At 39.9% G+C, this 18,289-nt stretch overlaps 1 protein-coding gene across 7 annotated transcripts in view; it reads left to right on the top strand.

Moving 5' to 3' along the window:
• dock10 (dedicator of cytokinesis 10) overlaps positions 1-17,061 on the top strand; it is a 76,147-nt gene extending 59,086 nt beyond the window's left edge. For 3 of the 7 annotated variants that reach the window (XM_074680082.1, XM_074680079.1, XM_074680081.1), the window contains 26 exons: positions 131-309; positions 879-995; positions 1,563-1,680; positions 1,794-1,915; positions 2,439-2,553; positions 2,828-2,894; positions 3,258-3,305; positions 6,280-6,381; positions 6,823-6,932; positions 7,023-7,138; positions 8,569-8,706; positions 8,785-8,967; positions 9,066-9,176; positions 9,257-9,472; positions 9,562-9,619; positions 10,281-10,382; positions 10,927-11,033; positions 11,131-11,253; positions 11,340-11,453; positions 12,968-13,114; positions 13,210-13,420; positions 13,498-13,688; positions 13,768-13,868; positions 15,353-15,491; positions 15,645-15,717; positions 16,098-17,060. In XM_074680082.1, the coding sequence (XP_074536183.1) occupies positions 131-309; positions 879-995; positions 1,563-1,680; positions 1,794-1,915; positions 2,439-2,553; positions 2,828-2,894; positions 3,258-3,305; positions 6,280-6,381; positions 6,823-6,932; positions 7,023-7,138; positions 8,569-8,706; positions 8,785-8,967; positions 9,066-9,176; positions 9,257-9,472; positions 9,562-9,619; positions 10,281-10,382; positions 10,927-11,033; positions 11,131-11,253; positions 11,340-11,453; positions 12,968-13,114; positions 13,210-13,420; positions 13,498-13,688; positions 13,768-13,868; positions 15,353-15,491; positions 15,645-15,717; positions 16,098-16,156 (3,167 nt within the window). In that variant the 3' untranslated portion in view covers positions 16,157-17,060. Of the gene's footprint in view, positions 1-130; positions 310-878; positions 996-1,562; positions 1,681-1,793; positions 1,916-2,438; positions 2,554-2,827; positions 2,895-3,257; positions 3,306-6,279; positions 6,382-6,822; positions 6,933-7,022; positions 7,139-8,568; positions 8,707-8,784; positions 8,968-9,065; positions 9,177-9,256; positions 9,473-9,561; positions 9,620-10,280; positions 10,383-10,926; positions 11,034-11,130; positions 11,254-11,339; positions 11,454-12,967; positions 13,115-13,209; positions 13,421-13,497; positions 13,689-13,767; positions 13,869-15,352; positions 15,492-15,644; positions 15,718-16,097 lie in introns of all 7 variants that reach the window. The other 4 variants (XM_074680080.1, XM_074680085.1, XM_074680084.1 and 1 more) reach the window with 4 other exon arrangements.
• The last annotated feature ends 1,228 nt before the right edge of the window (positions 17,062-18,289 follow it).

Raw genomic sequence — 18,289 nt, 5'->3', positions numbered from 1 at the left:
GGTCTGAGCTTGGCGTTTAATAATTTGCATTGCATTGATAAGTATATCATAACATGCTGTGATAGGGTAATGGTTTTCTTTCAGATTTTTTGTATTTAATGACAATTGTTTTAAAACTGTCCTACTTCAGTTTCAGTCCCCGAGTATAACCTGACTGGAGAGTTCTGCAGGAAGCACTTTCTGACTGGTCTGTTGCTTCGGGAACTGGGACTCGCACTCCAGGACGAGCAGGACCTGAGGCACCTGGCTTTGGCCACTCTGAAGACCCTGATGGCCAAACATTCACTGGATGCACGCTATGCCACCAAGGTAGCCCTAACGCATGTCCCACATGGTGGGAAACTATGTGCCTGGCACAATGAGTCATAAGTCTCACAGCAGAAACTTCTACTCCTGTGACTCATACAAACACGCTGGCATGTGATTGTTGAAAGCAGCTGTGAGCTGAAGGAAAGATGTCTTAATGGATTCTGGGAAAATTCCAGATAGGATCATGCTAGCAATATGCCCTCTGTTAAAGTCCACCAAACTCTGCCAACAAATACATCGCTGCAGGGCTGTGGTTTAGAAGGTCAGGGTAAAAGTGTGCAGAGGTCATTTCAAATCTTACTGTACAGAGGTCCAGATTATCTTCTATGATATTGTGTTTTGGAGATTAATGAAGTGCATTGTTATTTATTAAGTACAGAGAATCAAACTGTAGATGCAGCATTAATAATGTAGAACTACACATTACAGAGGGAGATATTTTTAAAACAAGTGTCTCCTGTTGATTTTTTTTTTAAGTCAAAAATAATATGGATGTGTTACTAAAATATGACTAAGGAATACACACAAAGACATGAAATGCTAACCTGGTGCATTGTTGATCTTTCCAGGAGAAGCAGGCCAGGATCGCCTCGCTCTACCTGCCGCTTTATGGCCTGATCCTGGACAACATGCCCCGCTTCTTCCTCAGAGACCTTTTCCCCATCTACTTCACTTCTAGTGACCAAGTAAGAGTCAGTTTGAACCAATGGTTGAATCCACCAGTGCATATTGCTCTAATTAATCTTGAGTAGTCTCAGACATATGCTTAGGATGAATGTACATGATTTTCTTTTTTGAAGAAGCTGAATAAATAAATGAATTGAAATATTTGCCACACTAGACTAGATGATATCACTTTAATGCATGGCTTTGGCGGCTTTTGGTACTGTATTTTTTATTGCTATCACTGTTGGTCGACTTCAAAGTGCGCTCTACCAAATTGCTGTATGAACTAAATTTGTTTCTTCAAAAATATTGTTTTTAAACACTCTGCAAGTCGAGCCAAAACTTCATCGGTTCAGTTTTACTTTAACTGTCAATTGTCAGATGAGTGTTATAGACACGTGGTCAGGGTGAAAACAAAAGTGTAGCTTTAGTGAGAACTCCTCATGGGGCTGGTGTGTTACAGATTTTAACAAACTTTTTTCATTCAGAATGAAACGATTAGAAGGATTTGATCAAGTGTTTTCAGATTGATGTAAACTGCTTTTTTTCCATTTGAATATCTTGTTCATCTCTGTCTGCTTTACCAGGGCTCTCGAGATGACCTGAGTGTAGGAGGAGGAGTGGCTGCAGGGATGATCCCTGTTACTCGCCACGGCAACTCTGTAGATGCCTCCTTCTCCAAAGAAGTGCTCAACTCCATCACAGGTAGAAAATGTGCAGCATGTTTATGTGCAGCTGACGAGACAGTATCTGCATGAAAATGTAGGAAAAAACTGATAATGTGTCCACCACCATCCCCTTGCCCCCACTTCCACCAGCTTTCTCTTCTTTGGCAGTTGCCACGGGTAACCAGGCAGACTCTCGGGGATCTCTGATCAGCGTGGATTCAAACCCCAGCAACAGCGACAGGAACAGTGAGAAAATGGACGGATGTGAAAAGGTGAGGAAAAAGAGAGAGGGCAAGAATGTTTTGTTACACGTCCAACATGCTTGGAAAAAACTGGAATGTGTCAGATAATGTATGTGTTTGATATAATTATGTAAATATTTTTCTTTGTTTGTTGAATAACTTTTGTTCTACGTATGAATTTGGAAAAGCCAGGAAACTAACTGGTTTCTCCTTTCAATAAAACGTTAACTGCCTCATTTTTGGAGTATAAAGCAAACTATCCGTGAAAATGTGTTTCCTGGAACTAAGGTGTTGATGATGTTTCCGAACTTTTTCCACATATCCTGCAAACCTTTTTAAAGGAAATTGCTGAAAATTTTGCTCATGTATTTTTAGTTAGCCTTAAAGCAGTAAATTTTCACCTCAAATACTTTACCTGCTTGTAAAATGGTCATAAAACTTGTTTTGCTAAAATCCTCAAATCCATATAAAACACTGAGGATATTTCTAAAGCTACAGCCCTGATTTATAATGCATGACTCAAACTGTTTTTCTGTCTGGATGTGTTTTATAGTTTGCTCGGCCACAGTCCCTCATCGGTTATGGATCTCGTTGTGACAAACTGGATCAGGCAGAGACTCGCAGCCTCCTCATGTGCTTTCTGCACATCATGAAAACTATATCTGAGGGTAGGAAATGACATTTTAAAAATAGGATGCAGAAAAGGAACTTAAACAATCCCTGCAGAGTTGTGAATTATTATTGATTTACTTATTCACAGTTATTTGTGTTGCTGCATTGGTCCTAGAAGATTACGCTTTTTTTTCCAATATTAAAATGCTTTAAAACTCTACAAATTGCTTTGTTTACTCAAGAACTGACCCAGTTTTTGCTGGAAATTGGCTTCAACCTCTTTATTTCTGCTCTGATGTCTGACATGCTGCTGTTTGTACCTGTTTCCAGATGTGCTTGTGTCCTACTGGCACCGGGCCATTCACCAGGAGATTTCAGACTTTTTTAACATCCTGGAGTAAGTGTTTCTCTTTCTTCATCAAAGAAAGCTCCTTTTAGGCTGACTAGTAATACGGTGCCTTTGAGGCAGATAGAGATAGGAATGGGAGAATGAGAGGAGTGGAAACGGGAAAACTTAGCCAGAAGGAAAGAGATAAAAGTGAAGATGCAAGTTTGAGTAAATTCAATGACAGCGCCTTATCCAGCGAAAAGCTCAGTTAATTAACTGCCTGTGTTTCCTCTTTGCATCCAGACCCAACCACTTCAGTTTTTTTTCCACATGGACTCTATTTATCTTGTGTTTCAACCAACAAAAAAGAAATCATAAAACAAACAAACCTTCTCCTTTCACCCACATGTTTTGCATCCATTTTTTTTCCAGGTTGTGTCTGCAGCACTTCAGGTTCCTTGGAAAACGCCACATTGCCAGGTGAGTCCTTCCTGCTTTCATTTTCCAACAAACAGGCTGACTGAGTCCCATTCAGATGCATTCATTATAGAGCTGCAAACATGGGAACAGCCTATTAGCTCAACATACAATCTGCAGTCAAAGGTTGTAACTCCCCCACCCACTGCTACATAATTCATATAATCATATGCACACATGAATGCACACATGTGCAAATGCAGCCACGCAGACACATGAGCAAACACACAAATAAATGAGTCAGACACAGTGAGGCAGAAACACTAATATGCGTTCTGCATGTGTGTGCACACTCAGGGATGAGCTTTGAGGAGGGGGAGAGGTAAAGAAGAGAGGAAAAATAAGCAAGGGGGAGGTGAAACTCCTGGATCTGGCTGCTGAGAGAAAAGCTCTGCTGGATATTGTTCTGTAGTAGTTGGCAAGCAAAGGATAGGGGGTGTTATCGAATGTGTGTGTGTCTGTGTGTATGTGCTCTTACTGGAGCTGAGCCATTGGCACTGCTAGACTCCTCCATCTTCTGGTTCCTCCCAGCTAATTAAATTAGCCCTCTTTTTCCTTTCAGCAGTAAGATGCTGAGATATAAGCGAACAAAAAGCTGAGGGAGCACGCTGCTTTTCTGTGCGTGGAGGTATTAACAGAATAAAGATAGCTTGAGGCCTAGCTAGCGCGCTAAGACGTAGATTAGCCTGTCTGGAGCTTCTAGCTACTTAGCATTCGTCTGTAATACCAGGCCATGGGGGATTCACAGTCTCACGCTTGTGTCTGTCTCAGTGTGTCTCTCTGTTCGCTCTTTGATGCCTGGCTGAGTCGGAGTGGGCTCCCATTGAAGTTCAGGGGTAGTGAATTACACTAGCAGTGTGAAGTCAGACAGCAAGCTAGTCAGCTGGTCTAGCCAGCAACTCAGCCATTCAAGCAACTGAAAACTTGGTTTAAATCTTTGAATGTTTCTTTCTGGTAATGAATGCACAACATGAAAGTTAATTTATAAGTAAAGCCACCTTAGCTTTGGCTCATTCAAGAGAATTTTAAAATCATCTTCCTCATCCTATGTCCTGGGATGATGGTAGTATAATGAAGACATATGTCCAAGTTATGGCGTCATAATGACTTATGTTGAAGTATAAATGTTGGTTTTCTGTAGCTATTCATTACTATTAAATATTTAGCTTCCAATTTTAACACAAAAACAATCGGTCAAAAATAAGACAAATGAATCCAGATTTAGCAGTAAACACTGAGCTCTTGTGAACCATACTCATTAAAAACTGATTGAGAAAGTCGTTTGTTAGAACCTGTACTGAACCAGATAGTGCTGCAATTTGTTTGTTATCGCAGCGTGACTCACTTCCTTAAAATTAGCCACATTTAGACCACAGCTTACATGCAGACACACATCATGAACATGCAAAATAAACATATTGAGACACAAACAAATAAATGTCATGTTTCCTCTTCGTTTGACCCTGCTGTTGTGGCCTCCACCATACTGCATGCTTCACACCCCTCTTTGTGCATGCATGTGTAGCTGCTGTTAACAGATGTCAGTGTGACAACACATTATTGATGTTGCTTTGCATCATATACCCCTAAGTATGAAAAAGAACGAAGAAGCCAAAGAAGCAGGAAATGTTCTGGTTGTGTGTTAGTTTCGTATGTCTGTTAATCGATTTCACACATTCAGTGTTTGATGTCTCATGTGGACTCCTCTTCATGCGAAGCAGCACTCAGCATGTGAGAGTCAGTGATGGACTCTGAGGCTGCCATTTCACCCAAATCCTAATGTATGCACCGTAAAAATCCAACATACTAAAATATCTAATTGAGATCAAGTTGTCTTTCCATCTGTTTGCCTCTCTTTCCTCTGTTTTATCCATCAGTGCTAACCTACACTAACACTCTGCCATGAGCTGAAATGACACTCACACAGTACTAATGGCAAGCTAAAGCCATTGACCCCACTACACCGCTAACCTTTCCATCTGGCTGACCTCCCTTTACTCTGACTTGCTGCTCTTGTAACACCAAGGTCAAATCAGGGATGCTGAATGCTTTTAGCTCTCTTTCAGTTTGCACCAATACAATGTGACCTACTATGGCAAGTCGTGTAGCAGTTAATCTGTTGTGCAGACCAGTACTGATTTAGTTCTACCCTCATATTGGACTAGAAAATGATCATCATTTTTGACCACTTAAAATGTTACGATACAATACAGTACAATAGGATACAATACGGTACGGTACGGTACGGTACGGTACGGTACGGTACGGTACGGTACGGTACGGTACGATACAATACGGTACGGTACAGTATGGTGCGGTACGATACGATACAGTTGCACTCATGTCACCTTTTGAAACTTAGGTTAAAATTGACTCCATTGAATCCCTGAGGGGAAATTTGATTTCTCTAGTTGCACAAACATGATGTGCAAGTCAGAATATTAAATGAATAAGAGAACAAAAAAATATGCAAATAGAGTAAAATATTTTCAACAATAAAAGAAAAATCTTGCACTTGTCAACTTCTCCCACAAATAAACACTTAAAAAAACAACAACCTACATGTGACCAGACAACCACATACCTAAAGGTACCTACCATTGAATCTTTACCAATACAAATTTGTGACATTATTGCAGATATAAATAAACTTTTTTTTTCTTTAAGTTGACATAAGTTTAACATATCTTGATTCTGGGTATGACATGGTAATCTCACCAGGCACAATCCCAGTAGACATGAATAATTTATGGTGTATGACTTGCCATAGACCTCGTTGCAATAAATATGTAACAAGGTCACCTGTGTACAAAACGAGCTGTATTGCAAAGTGTTTACATTAAAGTCCATAAATGTTGACACACTTTAGCAACTGTTGCCATACACAGTTATGTTACTGATAAATGTCAACACAGATGAACTATAAACAACTTTCTAGTTACTAATGTTAGCTTTGATCTGATTGGCTTGTGAACAGGAAGCTAGCTGCAGCAGTAAAGCTGGCCCAGTCCACCCAGGCCAATGGCACCCTGAAGGGCTCTAACCAACCCTCCCAGCCCTCCAGCCTCTTCCCACAATGGTAACCACTCCTCCTTTACCTGAAAATGCCTCAACCATGACAGGAGTGTTTCTTTAGGATACTAGAGTCTTTAGGTAATGTTATTAATGATAATTATCAAAACAGGAAACTTAAATGAAGTTCAATCTACAACACTTATACCTACTCATCTCTGTCCTGTGTTTAATCATTTTTGATGTAACCGCTGTGTTTCCATGTTATAGACTGTGACTGTGTTCTCAGCATGCTCTCCATCATACCTGCTGTCTTTGTGTTTTTGACACACCAGTCTGTATCTGTACTCCCACCCATGATAACAGCATGTACATGAGATAAAATCCCTAGAGATGATTGGCCTTTAGGTAGCGTAAGGTTTGGTTGTGCAGTAGCAGCAGTGTTTTTGAACAGGTATTACTAATGTGTTTAAGTGCTGTGATTGATACCAACTGCTGTTGCCAACAGGATGGCATCATCTGGAGAAGGTCACCGACATGCTCGCTCCCAGACTATGCCCATCATCAGGAGCAAAAATGCCCTTACAAACCCCAAGCTTCTGCAGATGATGGAGACAGGTGACACAAGCACGTTGATGCATAATGACTAGTGTAAATACAAAGTGACAAAGATGGACTTGAGTCATTTCGTGTTAACTCTTTTTCCAGATGGGAACATTCAGGATGGAGACAATCTAAGTCCTACAGATATCGAGGCCAACCTGTCCACCGAGGTGTCTCTCACTGTGCTGGATGTGCTGGAGCTCTTTGTTCACCATCACAAGGTCTGTGCTCCTCTCTCACTCCATGTGTACAGTAATAATAACCTGTTGTGTTTTTAGGGGTGTGGTATATACTTTAAAAGGTTATTTGCATATGAACTTATCAGGCACTTTAGTTGTCTGTCAGAACACTCAGGACACTTAAACCTATAATTTGATATACAACCATTCAAGCTAGGGATGGGAGAAAAAAACGGTATATGGAAGTATCGGGATTTTTTTGTTTAACGATTTTAAATTGTGACTTTTTTTTTTTCATCTAGTCCTTCATTTTGGTCTTTGTTTATAAGCTGAGTTGGGAGATATCAGATCCCCTAAATAAATCCTAAAAACTGAAACGTGATGTACATTCAGGTCTGTAGACATCATCATACAATCAACTTTTTTCACATGGTCTGGTGTTCAACAACCAAAAAGAAATCGCTAAAAAAAAAATGGAAATATTGAGGAATTGCAAAGGCTACTTAGTGGCCCAACGGTTAGCGCCGCAGCCTCACAGCAAGAAGGTCTTTGGTCCAATTCCCAGCTTATTCTGTGTGGAGTTTGCATGTTCTCCCGTGCATGCGTGGGTTCTCTCTGGGTACTCTGGCTTCCTCCCACAGTCCAAAATCACGCTCACCAGGTTAATTGAGCACTCTAAATTGTCCATAGGCGTAAGTGTGTGCGTGAATGGTTGTCTGTCTATGTCAGCTCTGTGATTGACTGGCGACCAGTCCAGGGTGTACCCCGCCTCTTGCCCAATGTCAGCTGGGGTAGGCTCCAGCCACCTGCGACCCTGAACAGGATAAGCGGTTCAGAAAATGAATGAAAAAATGTGATTTAAATTGAATCGGCACACCAAAAAACATAAAAGAATTTAATTGGGAGAAAAGCCCCAATTCACGCACATGCTCACATCCCCATAGCAGAGGGTTCTATGTTAAGTGTTCATCAGTATCAAGTAATCCCATATGTGCCCTGCTAGCCATGCTACCAGGAAGCAATTACGCCCTCAGTTTGCTACCCAAGTGTGGCACACACAGTACTTGTAACATTAACAGTAAAGACAATAATTTCATCTTTTATGACATAAAATGCTTAAAGTGCTATCCATAAGAATGGTCAGTAAATAATAAAACAATAAAAATGAAAATTTAAAGATAAACATTTTTAAAATGACTGCATCAAATAATATTATGGGGGGGTAGTTAACATTGAAAGCGATTAGACAGCTGATACTGATGTCTGAATTTTTGTAGCGCCACAATGATTTGCATGGTAAACTATGCATACTTTAGTTACAGTACATTGAACCAAACAGTTCATGCTCTACTGCCACCTGGTGGCTTTGAAGGATAATGTTCTTTGCTCTCAGATTAAAGAAGAGATGATGTGACAAAACTTTGCCAATATTTTATTTTTCTTCTTTTGTCCCCTCCTATGTTTTTGTATAGAAGCAACTGCTGCTGGATGAAGGACAAAATGCACTGATGAAGAAGGTGCTGGACACCTACTTGCTCTTCTTTCAAATCAATCAATCAACGGCCACTCTACGGCACGTCTTTGCTGCACTCAGGCTCTTTGTTCAAAAGGTGCGGTACATACTTTGTGTAAACATCTTAAAACTCTCATTTTAGAATATAAAAGTTTACATCTGTCCCTTCCTGCAGTTCCCCGGTGCGTTCTTCCAGGGTAAGGCAGACCTGTGTGGCTGTCTGTGCTACGAGATCCTCAAGTGCTGTAACCATCGATCAAGCTCCACTCAGACAGAGGCTGCTGCTCTGTTGTATTTTTTCATGAGGAAAAACTTTGAGTTCACCAAGGGCAAGTCTATTGTCCGCTCACATCTTCAGGTCAGTTGAACAAGGTGTGAAGCAGATACAGTACACAATCCTCTAAATCAAGGCAGCAGTTCATAATTTTTCTTGCCATTCTTATCTTTATATTTTAGGTCATAAAGGCTGTGAGCCAGCTTATAGCAGATGCTGGCATCGGAGGATCAAGATTTCAGCAGTCCCTGGCTATCATCAATAACTTTGCCAATGGAGATGCACCACTCAAGGTAGAGTAGCGTTAACACTTTGTTGTCAGTACTTGTAGAAGTAGTTTAAAACAGCTAATTTTTGTAACATTTTCCGACAGAACACTCCTTTTCCTGCTGAGGTGAAGGATCTGACTAAACGGATCAGGACGGTTTTAATGGCCACAGCTCAAATGAAGGAGCATGAGAAGGATCCAGAGATGCTGGTAGATCTTCAGTACAGTCTGGCCAACTCTTATGCTAGCACCCCAGAGCTACGGCGCACCTGGCTGGAGAGCATGGCCAAGATTCATGTCCGCAACGGCGACCTCTCTGAGGTTAGAGGAGATTCTTCTATTTTTTTGGGCTTAAAATTGTCCTAATGTGTTACCCAAATTTCATTTTTATGTCTCTGATTTTTCCTCAGGCTGCTATGTGCTACATCCACATCTCAGCCCTGATAGCTGAGTCACTGAAAAGGAGAGGTTAGTGGCCACATTCTGCTGCTTCGACTTTACTTACAGTTTGTGTGTTTCCAGGGCTGTTTTATTGCCAGTGCTGAAAGTGCATCTTCGATATTCATGGTTGTCTTTTGTCAATCAGCAAACTTCTCTGCTGGCTAACATGATCCTTGTTTACATTGTCATTGCTAACACTGTCATTGCATGTTAGCTTTGGAAATCGCTTTGCAAATTTCTTAAACCTTTTGCATCTGTGCTTCACGTTATCATGAAGAGTTAATGTATTCGCCTGATAGTGAGCATACTCATTATTTAAGTGAGCCATGTCTAAGATCAGGTAGAAGCGTATTGAACATAAGAGCTTAATTTGCCACCAATTTCAAGTATTGTTCCAAATGGAAATTCCCTTCACAGGCTCTTGTAGGAACCTGGCCGACACAACTCTCTGTCTTGCATGCTCCTTTACCTGCCAGCTTGTTTCTTTGTATGTGTGCATGCCCCCTCAGTGGAACCACAGCATTTTCACCATCACTTTTTGTACACCACCTGTTTGCAAACAGCTAGTATAGCATGCAAGCTTCTTGGCCAATTGTTGTGAGCCTTGTCCTTCAGCACAAAAGGCAAAAGCAAGTGGACGTGAACTTTGTAAACACCCTCCTCCTCCTCCTTCGCTCATACCAAACAGGCTACTGGAGAGCTGACAAAGCCAGGATGTCCAATGTGTCCCCTGAAGAAAGCCCTGTCTATAACTGTAGCTCCTTACTAACTACCTCCCGAGAACAAGACAGTGAGTGTGTGCGCCGTGGGCCTGCTGGGTGGTGGTGGGTGGGAGTTCAGAGCAATGAGACGTGGGATTTTGAGAGGGAAGATGGGTGAAAATGTAAACTTTAAAAGGTGGTGATGGTTCAGGTTGATGGAAATGTGACAGTTTGACTTTTGATACACCCTTAACCATTTCACTGCTGGATAAGTTTTTGTTACTCTGTGTATTTAATGCAGCTGCAGTTTGGGGACCACTGTTCTTGCCTTAATGATATGAATCTGTGTCAATTTCACTTTTTGCTGTCACTGTCTGACCTGTGCACTCAAGTCCCACTGAAGAAGTTCAGTGTCACTGAGGTCTGATCCAGCGCACGCTCACATTTGATGTTTGGGTGCAGAACAAGGAGGATGCTTGACTGCATATCTTGTATTCGAACACAAGAGCACACTTGTGTTGTTCGTTTTAAAGCTTTAATCCATGCTAGCAAGATACCGTGTGAGCTTTACAGCAAGTGAGTATCTGTTGTATTACTTTCCCTGATGTCTCTTTGCCTTGTTTGAAATCTCAGCATCCTTCTCTATGGGCTGGGCGGCTTTCATGTGCATCAGCCCAAATGTGAAGGAGGAAGGAGCCATGAAGGAAGACACTGGTACACAAGACACACCCTATACAGAGGTACAGACAGGCTTCCAACCTTAACCTAACTGGATGTTTGTGGAGTGGCAACACAAGTGTAACATTGCTGAAAATGTTATCTTTCTGTTTGCTGTAGGACACCCTGGTGGAGCAGCTGGAGCTGTGTGTGGACTATCTGTGGAAATCAGAGAGACATGAGCTCATTGCTGACATCAACAAACCTGTGATCGCTGTCTTTGAAAAGAGGAGGGATTTCAAGGTAACTGTCATTCCCTCCAACTCTTCAAATATTTGACCCTGCTGGTATGTGAAACCTCACGTATGTGTTTATGTGTGTGTCCACAGAGGCTTTCAGAGCTCTACTACGATATCCATCGCTCCTACCTGAAAGTGACTGAAGTGGTGAACTCAGAGAAGCGACTCTTTGGGCGCTATTATCGTGTGGCTTTTTACGGACAGGTGAGAGATAGTTGGTAACTGTAGACAAAGTGTGACTTTGATACAAAAAAAATGTGATTGAAAATTTATTTAAGAAAGCTCGTACCTTCAACCAGAGTTCACAATTTTTTTTTCTGTCTCCACTTTGAATGTTTCTTTCCATGAACAATATAACTTCTCAAAGGTTTTGATTCAGTCGCTGCAAACACAGCTATTTTATTTGTTGATGTCTATAATAAAGCTAATTTTTCTCTCTCAAAAAGCAAAAAAACAACAAACCTATAATAAACAGAAAAGCAAAAATAAAGAGCAAACTTTGCAAACAATCCAGAAAAATGTCTCATGCCAACCTTATTTCTATTGGAATGAATTACAAAAAAATAGAAAAAAAAAAATTGATCCCCTCATGGGGGTGAACAAAGTACATTTTTTTTCTTTTGTATACAGTCTAACACATACGATAATAATCTGTTTTTAATATTTTTTCTATTTTTATACTCCCTTAGATGGCCTTGAATTGGCTTTATATAATAAAACCACATGAGTATACATTTTTAAAATAAATATATGAATTAATTAATTACCTGTGTTAGCCGAAAAAACAAATTACTCTCATTTATTTGTGTGTCAGTCTATATTTAGTCTATATTTTGCAAGAGTCTTAATAGGATTAAGATATTTCTATATCATTCTACAAATGAAAACAAATTTATTCACTTTCAGGAAAACTTTGCTTTGCGTTTGAGTTTTTGACTTTGTGAGTCTTGGCTTTAGTGCAGAATAGGCTTCGTTTTTAATAACGTGCGTCCAGTTTCATTTACGTCTCTAAGAAAACATTTTTCTGTGGCAACAGTGAAGAACTCTGCAGCTCAGAATGAGTTAATTAGCAGGAAACATAAAACAGTCTCAACAGTCAAATCATTTTATAAAAAAGGGGAAAGTAGCAGATTTTCTTTTTGAGTTAGTTTCCTTAATTGTGTGTCTGCTTTCTTCTTCTTTTTTTATCATATTCTGTATCAAGATTGCGGTAAGTTCTGTATGTCTTTGGATTTCCATTTTCCTCAGCTCTAACCACGTTTACCTCTCTTCTCCTTCTACCACTATTAACACTGTCTGCTTTTACCTCCTGAAGGGTTTTGTCAAGCTTGCTGTGGTCCATTTTACCTCCCATATATACCAAAAGATGACATTATTACCTCCCTATACTTTGAAAACTCAAAGAGCCATCCTCAACAGAAAGATATAATCGCAGTGATCCTCTTGACATTTTACTCCAGTGCTGCTTTGAAAGTGACCTCCAACCTCTCCCATCTGGCACTTAACACCGTCAAGGCTGAGTTGCTCTAACACTCAATCTAGCCATGGCCACCAGAAAGAAACATCAAAACAGGCTGATACTGATACAGGATGCTGTGAAAGCAAAAGCAAATACATGCAAAAGTTTAACTGACCATGCAAAAAATACAAACTGTCTTTCGGTCATGTGACATGGCTTGCTAATCAACATGTGCATGCGTGTGTGTGTGTTCTTGCAGGGTTTCTTTGAGGAGGAGGAGAGCAAGGAGTTCATCTATAAAGAACCAAAGCTGACAGGACTGTCAGAAATCTCTCAGAGGTTACTCAAACTCTACTCAGACAAGTTTGGGGCCGATAATGTCAAGATGATCCAGGATTCCAACAAGGTAATTAAAACTTCTTATTACAGCCTAAAATTTGCTGGATTGTAAAGGTATAGTTTCCTTGAATCTTGTTGTTTGCTTTATATTTTACAAACTAGGTTAATCCTAAAGACCTGGACCCTAAGTTTGCATACATTCAGGTGACATACGTGGTGCCCTACTTTGATGAGAAAGAACAACAGGACAAAAGGACAGACTTTGAGAGACACCACAACATCAACCGTTTTGTTTTTGAGACGCCGTTCACTTTGACAGGGAAGAAACACGGAGATGTGGAGGAGCAGTGCAAGAGACGCACCATATTGACCAGTAAGTATAAAAACCGAACCATTTAAAAATCATCAGTACACTTTCTGTTGCCACAGTATTTCTGTCTTTCTCTTCAGCGAGTTCCAGCTTCCCTTACCTGAAGAAGCGTATCCAGGTAGTGGAGCAGCAGAGCACAGAAATGAACCCCATTGAGGTTGCCATTGATGAGATGTCACGGAAAGTCTCTGAGCTCAACCAGCTGTGCAACATGGAGGAGGTGGACATGATCCGGCTGCAGCTGAAACTGCAGGGCAGCGTCAGTGTGAAGGTACTAATTCTTCTTAAAGACAGAAGCTGAGGAGAGTTTCAGTGTTTTATTTTGTCTTACCCTTTGTTTTCCATCACAGGTGAATGCTGGACCTATGGCTTATGCTCGAGCATTTTTAGAGGAGAAGAATGCCAAGAAATACCCAGACAACCAAGTCAAACTGCTCAAGGAGATCTTCAGGTAAGATCAATAACACCGAAAAAAGAAAAGTGTAGAGACTTGTTTGACACACTGCATGCTTTGGTCCACTGCAATGGTTAAAAGAAATAAATACTCATAATAAAAAATAGAGCTTAATGTCGTACAATAGCTATGTAAAGAACAGTGTCCATACCCCCCCAGGGTCCAGTTGCTTAGGAAACTTAAGCATTTGTTGAAAGTACCATAGCATTTGTCTTGAAATTAATGAAGAAAATGTCTCTTATCTACTTTGTATTTCTCTTGAAAGTGTAAACTTCCAACCCATTGTGCTTTATTTTACATGTTTTTCAAGATTTAAAAGTTTATTTTAGGGTTAAAACTATTTTTAGGTGGCAAATGCTGCATTGATGAGACAAAAATTACAACCTTACACACTCACACTCACTTACACAGTGCTGGAGATTTTAAAACAAATCTTTCCTTTGCTATCTCTCCTTTTAACCCTTTACCTTTCACTTTTCAAATGCAAAGGATATGAAGTCTATTTGACTTTTAACCCTTTGAGCCAGGATTTGAGGTACATGTGGCAACTAGAAAAGCACTCAGAAAGCACAGACCTCCACCAAGCATATTAGGATTGTCACCAACACTTTAGTCCTACTTTAATGTTATACTTCCTTTCAGCAGACTGTCTGCTACAATTTGGTGTTAGTTGCAGGTTTGTACGATAATTTGTTTCCTGACAGTGTTGAAAGTTATGATGACCCAGTACATATTTCATATTCTGGATCTTAGTATCGCGAATATTTCTCAGGATCTGGATCATACTTTAACATCTGTCTGAATTTATGGTGACCTTGTCCTGTATTGTTTTCAAAGCAATCCGTCCATTTATGGTGGAGTTATACACACATATGGTGAAAACAGCCCTATCTCACAATGATAAAGAATCCTTTAAAAAATCCTAGATCCAGACGGTGATCTGGATTACCTCGAAAATTTAATCACTTTTTCCTTATCACATTTTGAACATTTCCTGAAAATTTCATCGAGACCCGTTCTTTACTTTTTGAGTTATGTTGTTCACAGACAAACAAACAGACAAACTCCCTGAAAAACATAACCTCCTTGGTGGAGGTATTTTAAGTCTTGATCATCTGTATAATTTATTTATTTTTCTTATTTTATTTAAATGATTTATTTTGTCTTTTTTCTGTTCTATTTTATTTTATTTTATTTTATTTTATTTTATTTTATTTTTTACCTTCAGTGTATATCATGTTTCATGAATAAAAACTCACAGGTGCAATTATTAATATGCCTCCTGAAATTCTCAATTAAATATAAATGAATAAATAAAAATTTCATCAGGCAGCTTTATTTGATTTTTGGCGCTATGGTCTTAAAAAGTGCAAACTACAGTACAAAAACCAAACATCAACGCAGACCAGGTTCAGGTTCTGTATTTGTTGCATTTATATCATAATGCTGCAATAAACACATTCTTGTTTTCTCCCCTGCAGGCTGTTTGCTGAAGCCTGTGGTCAGGCTCTGGATGTGAATGAGCGTCTGATCAAAGAAGACCAGCTGGAGTACCAGGAAGAGATGAGAGCTCACTACAGAGACATGCTGACTGAGCTGTCAGGCATCATGAACGAGCAGGTCTCGCTTTGCAAAGACCAACAAGTGTCTTTATTCTACACACCACAAAGGATGTTATTTTTTCCCATGAATTGTTTTATTAGTCGTTTTGCATTTTCATGAACATCACCATCCGTTTTCTCTGGCTGTTTCCAACTTTTCCTTTCATTACAGCTGCAAAAACGTGTTCTTGCTGCCAGTGTTTCATCTCTCTCTGCCAGCTCTCTGTCCACTCTTTCTAAGGCTGGTATGTCACGTCATAAAAGTCTTTCACAAAAGACATCAAGCCCTCAGGCTGTAATTAAAGATGGACAACGTGTCTTCACCTACAGTTTGATGTGTACTGTGGTGTTAAGTTTGACCCATGCACTTTATCTAAACGTGAAGAAGGCAAAGTTTATGGCCCAGACTGCAGCCAGTCAGCTGGGGGAGCTCCAAATTGTTTGACTAATCTTTTGGGGAGCTGATGTGTTGTCCATCTTTTCTACAGTCAATGGTCAATCATTGTCTCCACATGCTTAACCTACTTTCTCTTCTCCACCTTGCCTTTTCAAAGTCACTCAACCACCAAGCTAGCTGCCTCAACCTACTTTCTGGGTTTGACTCTTTCTTCTTGTCCCCGTCCAGATTCCTCACACAAGACAACCAGGAACGGAACGGCACAGCGCCTACTGAACGGCCAGTAGCCTCACTGGAAGAAGGCCATTTTTTTCTTCTGAATGTCATTGGAGTGCCAGTTTGAGCCTCATTGTGGAATTATTGGAACTGTGATTGACGGCGAGTGTAGAGAAAACAAGGGAAGAAGATGAAGGAGAAGTGTGTAGACTGTGGTCGTGATAGTCTGTAGTCCTGTGGTTTGAACGTTGACTATCTACAGTTTGATGCCAGGCCGCTGGACAGTTAGCTTCTGTTTGTTTTTGGTTTTAGAGACTCAGTACATGTGCAGAATGGACTCCTGTGCCCTGCCGACTAATTCATTAGCTTACACTCTGACACACACACAAACGCACACACACGAAACAGCCAGTGCATATTTGTCAAATACACACATGCGCCTTCTCTCCACAGCCCTGTCCCTTTAGAGAACAGTGACCTTACTGAGCTTGAGGTGCGTTCAGCTCTGTATGTAAAATAAAATCTTTTGGAGCATTTCAGACCCGTTTTCACATTTTTGCTGTGAGGTACTATTCTACTTTGGAGAACTTGAAAGATGACTAATGTGAAAAGGATTCGTATCACAGGTATTTAACTAACATTAAGAAGCATTTGAAGAGTTGAACGCACCTCAAGTTCCTGTTTGAATGTAGAGCAGCTCCACATTGCTACTTTGTATCCTTGCTAATGTTCTGGAAATATCAGCTAGCCAATTTTCAAACGGAAAACAAAAACCCTTATGTTTTGTAACATTTTTATGATTCGATTTGCATTGTTACTGTTATTATTTCATGTACTGTTTTGAATTGTAAATAAGAAATATTAATATTTAAAAAAATGTTTGAAATGTTTCTTTTGATAAAATATACAATATATAAATATTTGTTTAGCTGAATTTAAAAAAGAACAACTAAAGTTTTATGTATAACATTTAAATAAAATTTTGTTAGTGTCCAAAGTTCTTTTGTGCTTTTTTGTGTGATTTTGTGTGAGGACAACTTGGGATGGGTACCTTTCACATTTGAAACGATACGGTACCGATGCCCAGTACCTGGCAATCGGTACCGGTACTCAACGGAACCAAGTTTCAGTACTTTTTTGTGTTTATGTGGTACAAAATATCAATTTGTTTAATAGTGAAATATATAAAAAAAATTCAATTTAACAAATTTATTCTTCAATATATAGTCTTGCAATGCTGGTTTCATGTCCAGCATGGAAAATCACCTACTCTTTCACTTCCTCACAGTCACAAGGATGCATTTAGGTACCTTAACATGGTACCTTTTGGTTTTACATGAATCGATACCCGGCACTTTTGACAGAATTCGGTCTGTACCTATAAAAGTACCTAATTCGGTACCCATCCCTAAGGACAACACACTTAAATCTGATGCCTGCTCACCCTAATGAACTTAATGTCCCTATGTGTGCCAATTTCAAAGTTACCCGCCAGTAACTTAAAGGATCAAATCTTCACTGAGACAGATAATCTACTTTGTCTAAAAGTTATTCCCCCACTGGTAGCCCTTTTGTTTAAAGGGGCTGTGAGGAGTTCCTAAGTGGTCTTGAAAAAGTCTCCCTTCTAGAAATATGCCTTATCATAATCCACACCTTAAAATTAGATTAGTAAAACCAATATAGGTTATTCCTAAATACTACTTCTTAGCTTCTGGATCAGGTTGGGTAGGACCGCATTGATTTACAGCACGTTTAAGTCTCTATGACAACACCACACCAGCTGACAAAGTTTAGTAGTGAGAAAATAGAGCTGGGTTTTTCTCTGCTGAAAATTATTTCTGTGATTAATTTTGTAGTGATGGTGGATACAGGAGCCTAACTGTCAGATAGAAAAAGGACAAAAGAGCAGAAGAAAGTTAAACGGAAGAGTGACAGAGCACAACCCAGATGCATTCCAACCCACAGTCAGCAGTTATTCTGCAGTGGTCTGTTCAAACTTGAGAGTCTATCAATAAAATGAAGCGTGAGGTTACGTTAGCTCTGTTTGGTAGTTGACTGGCAGGACATAACTGGGATTCACTAACATTACACATTACTGACATGTCTTAGGCCCTATTTACACAACGTTTCATCTGAAAACACTAAAACGCAGTGGAAAAAAAATCTGTGTTTGCACGGAGACATTGGGGGACTGAAAATGCTGT

The sequence above is a fragment of the Halichoeres trimaculatus genome, unplaced genomic scaffold (assembly GCF_033239565.1).
Source record: "Halichoeres trimaculatus isolate MK-OKI-2021-1 unplaced genomic scaffold, fHalTri1.1 fHalTri1_scaffold_9, whole genome shotgun sequence".
Lineage (NCBI taxonomy): Eukaryota > Metazoa > Chordata > Actinopteri > Labriformes > Labridae > Halichoeres > Halichoeres trimaculatus.
The sequence above is the reverse complement of the archived record's forward strand: the minus strand, read 5'-3'. Positions and strand labels throughout refer to the sequence as shown.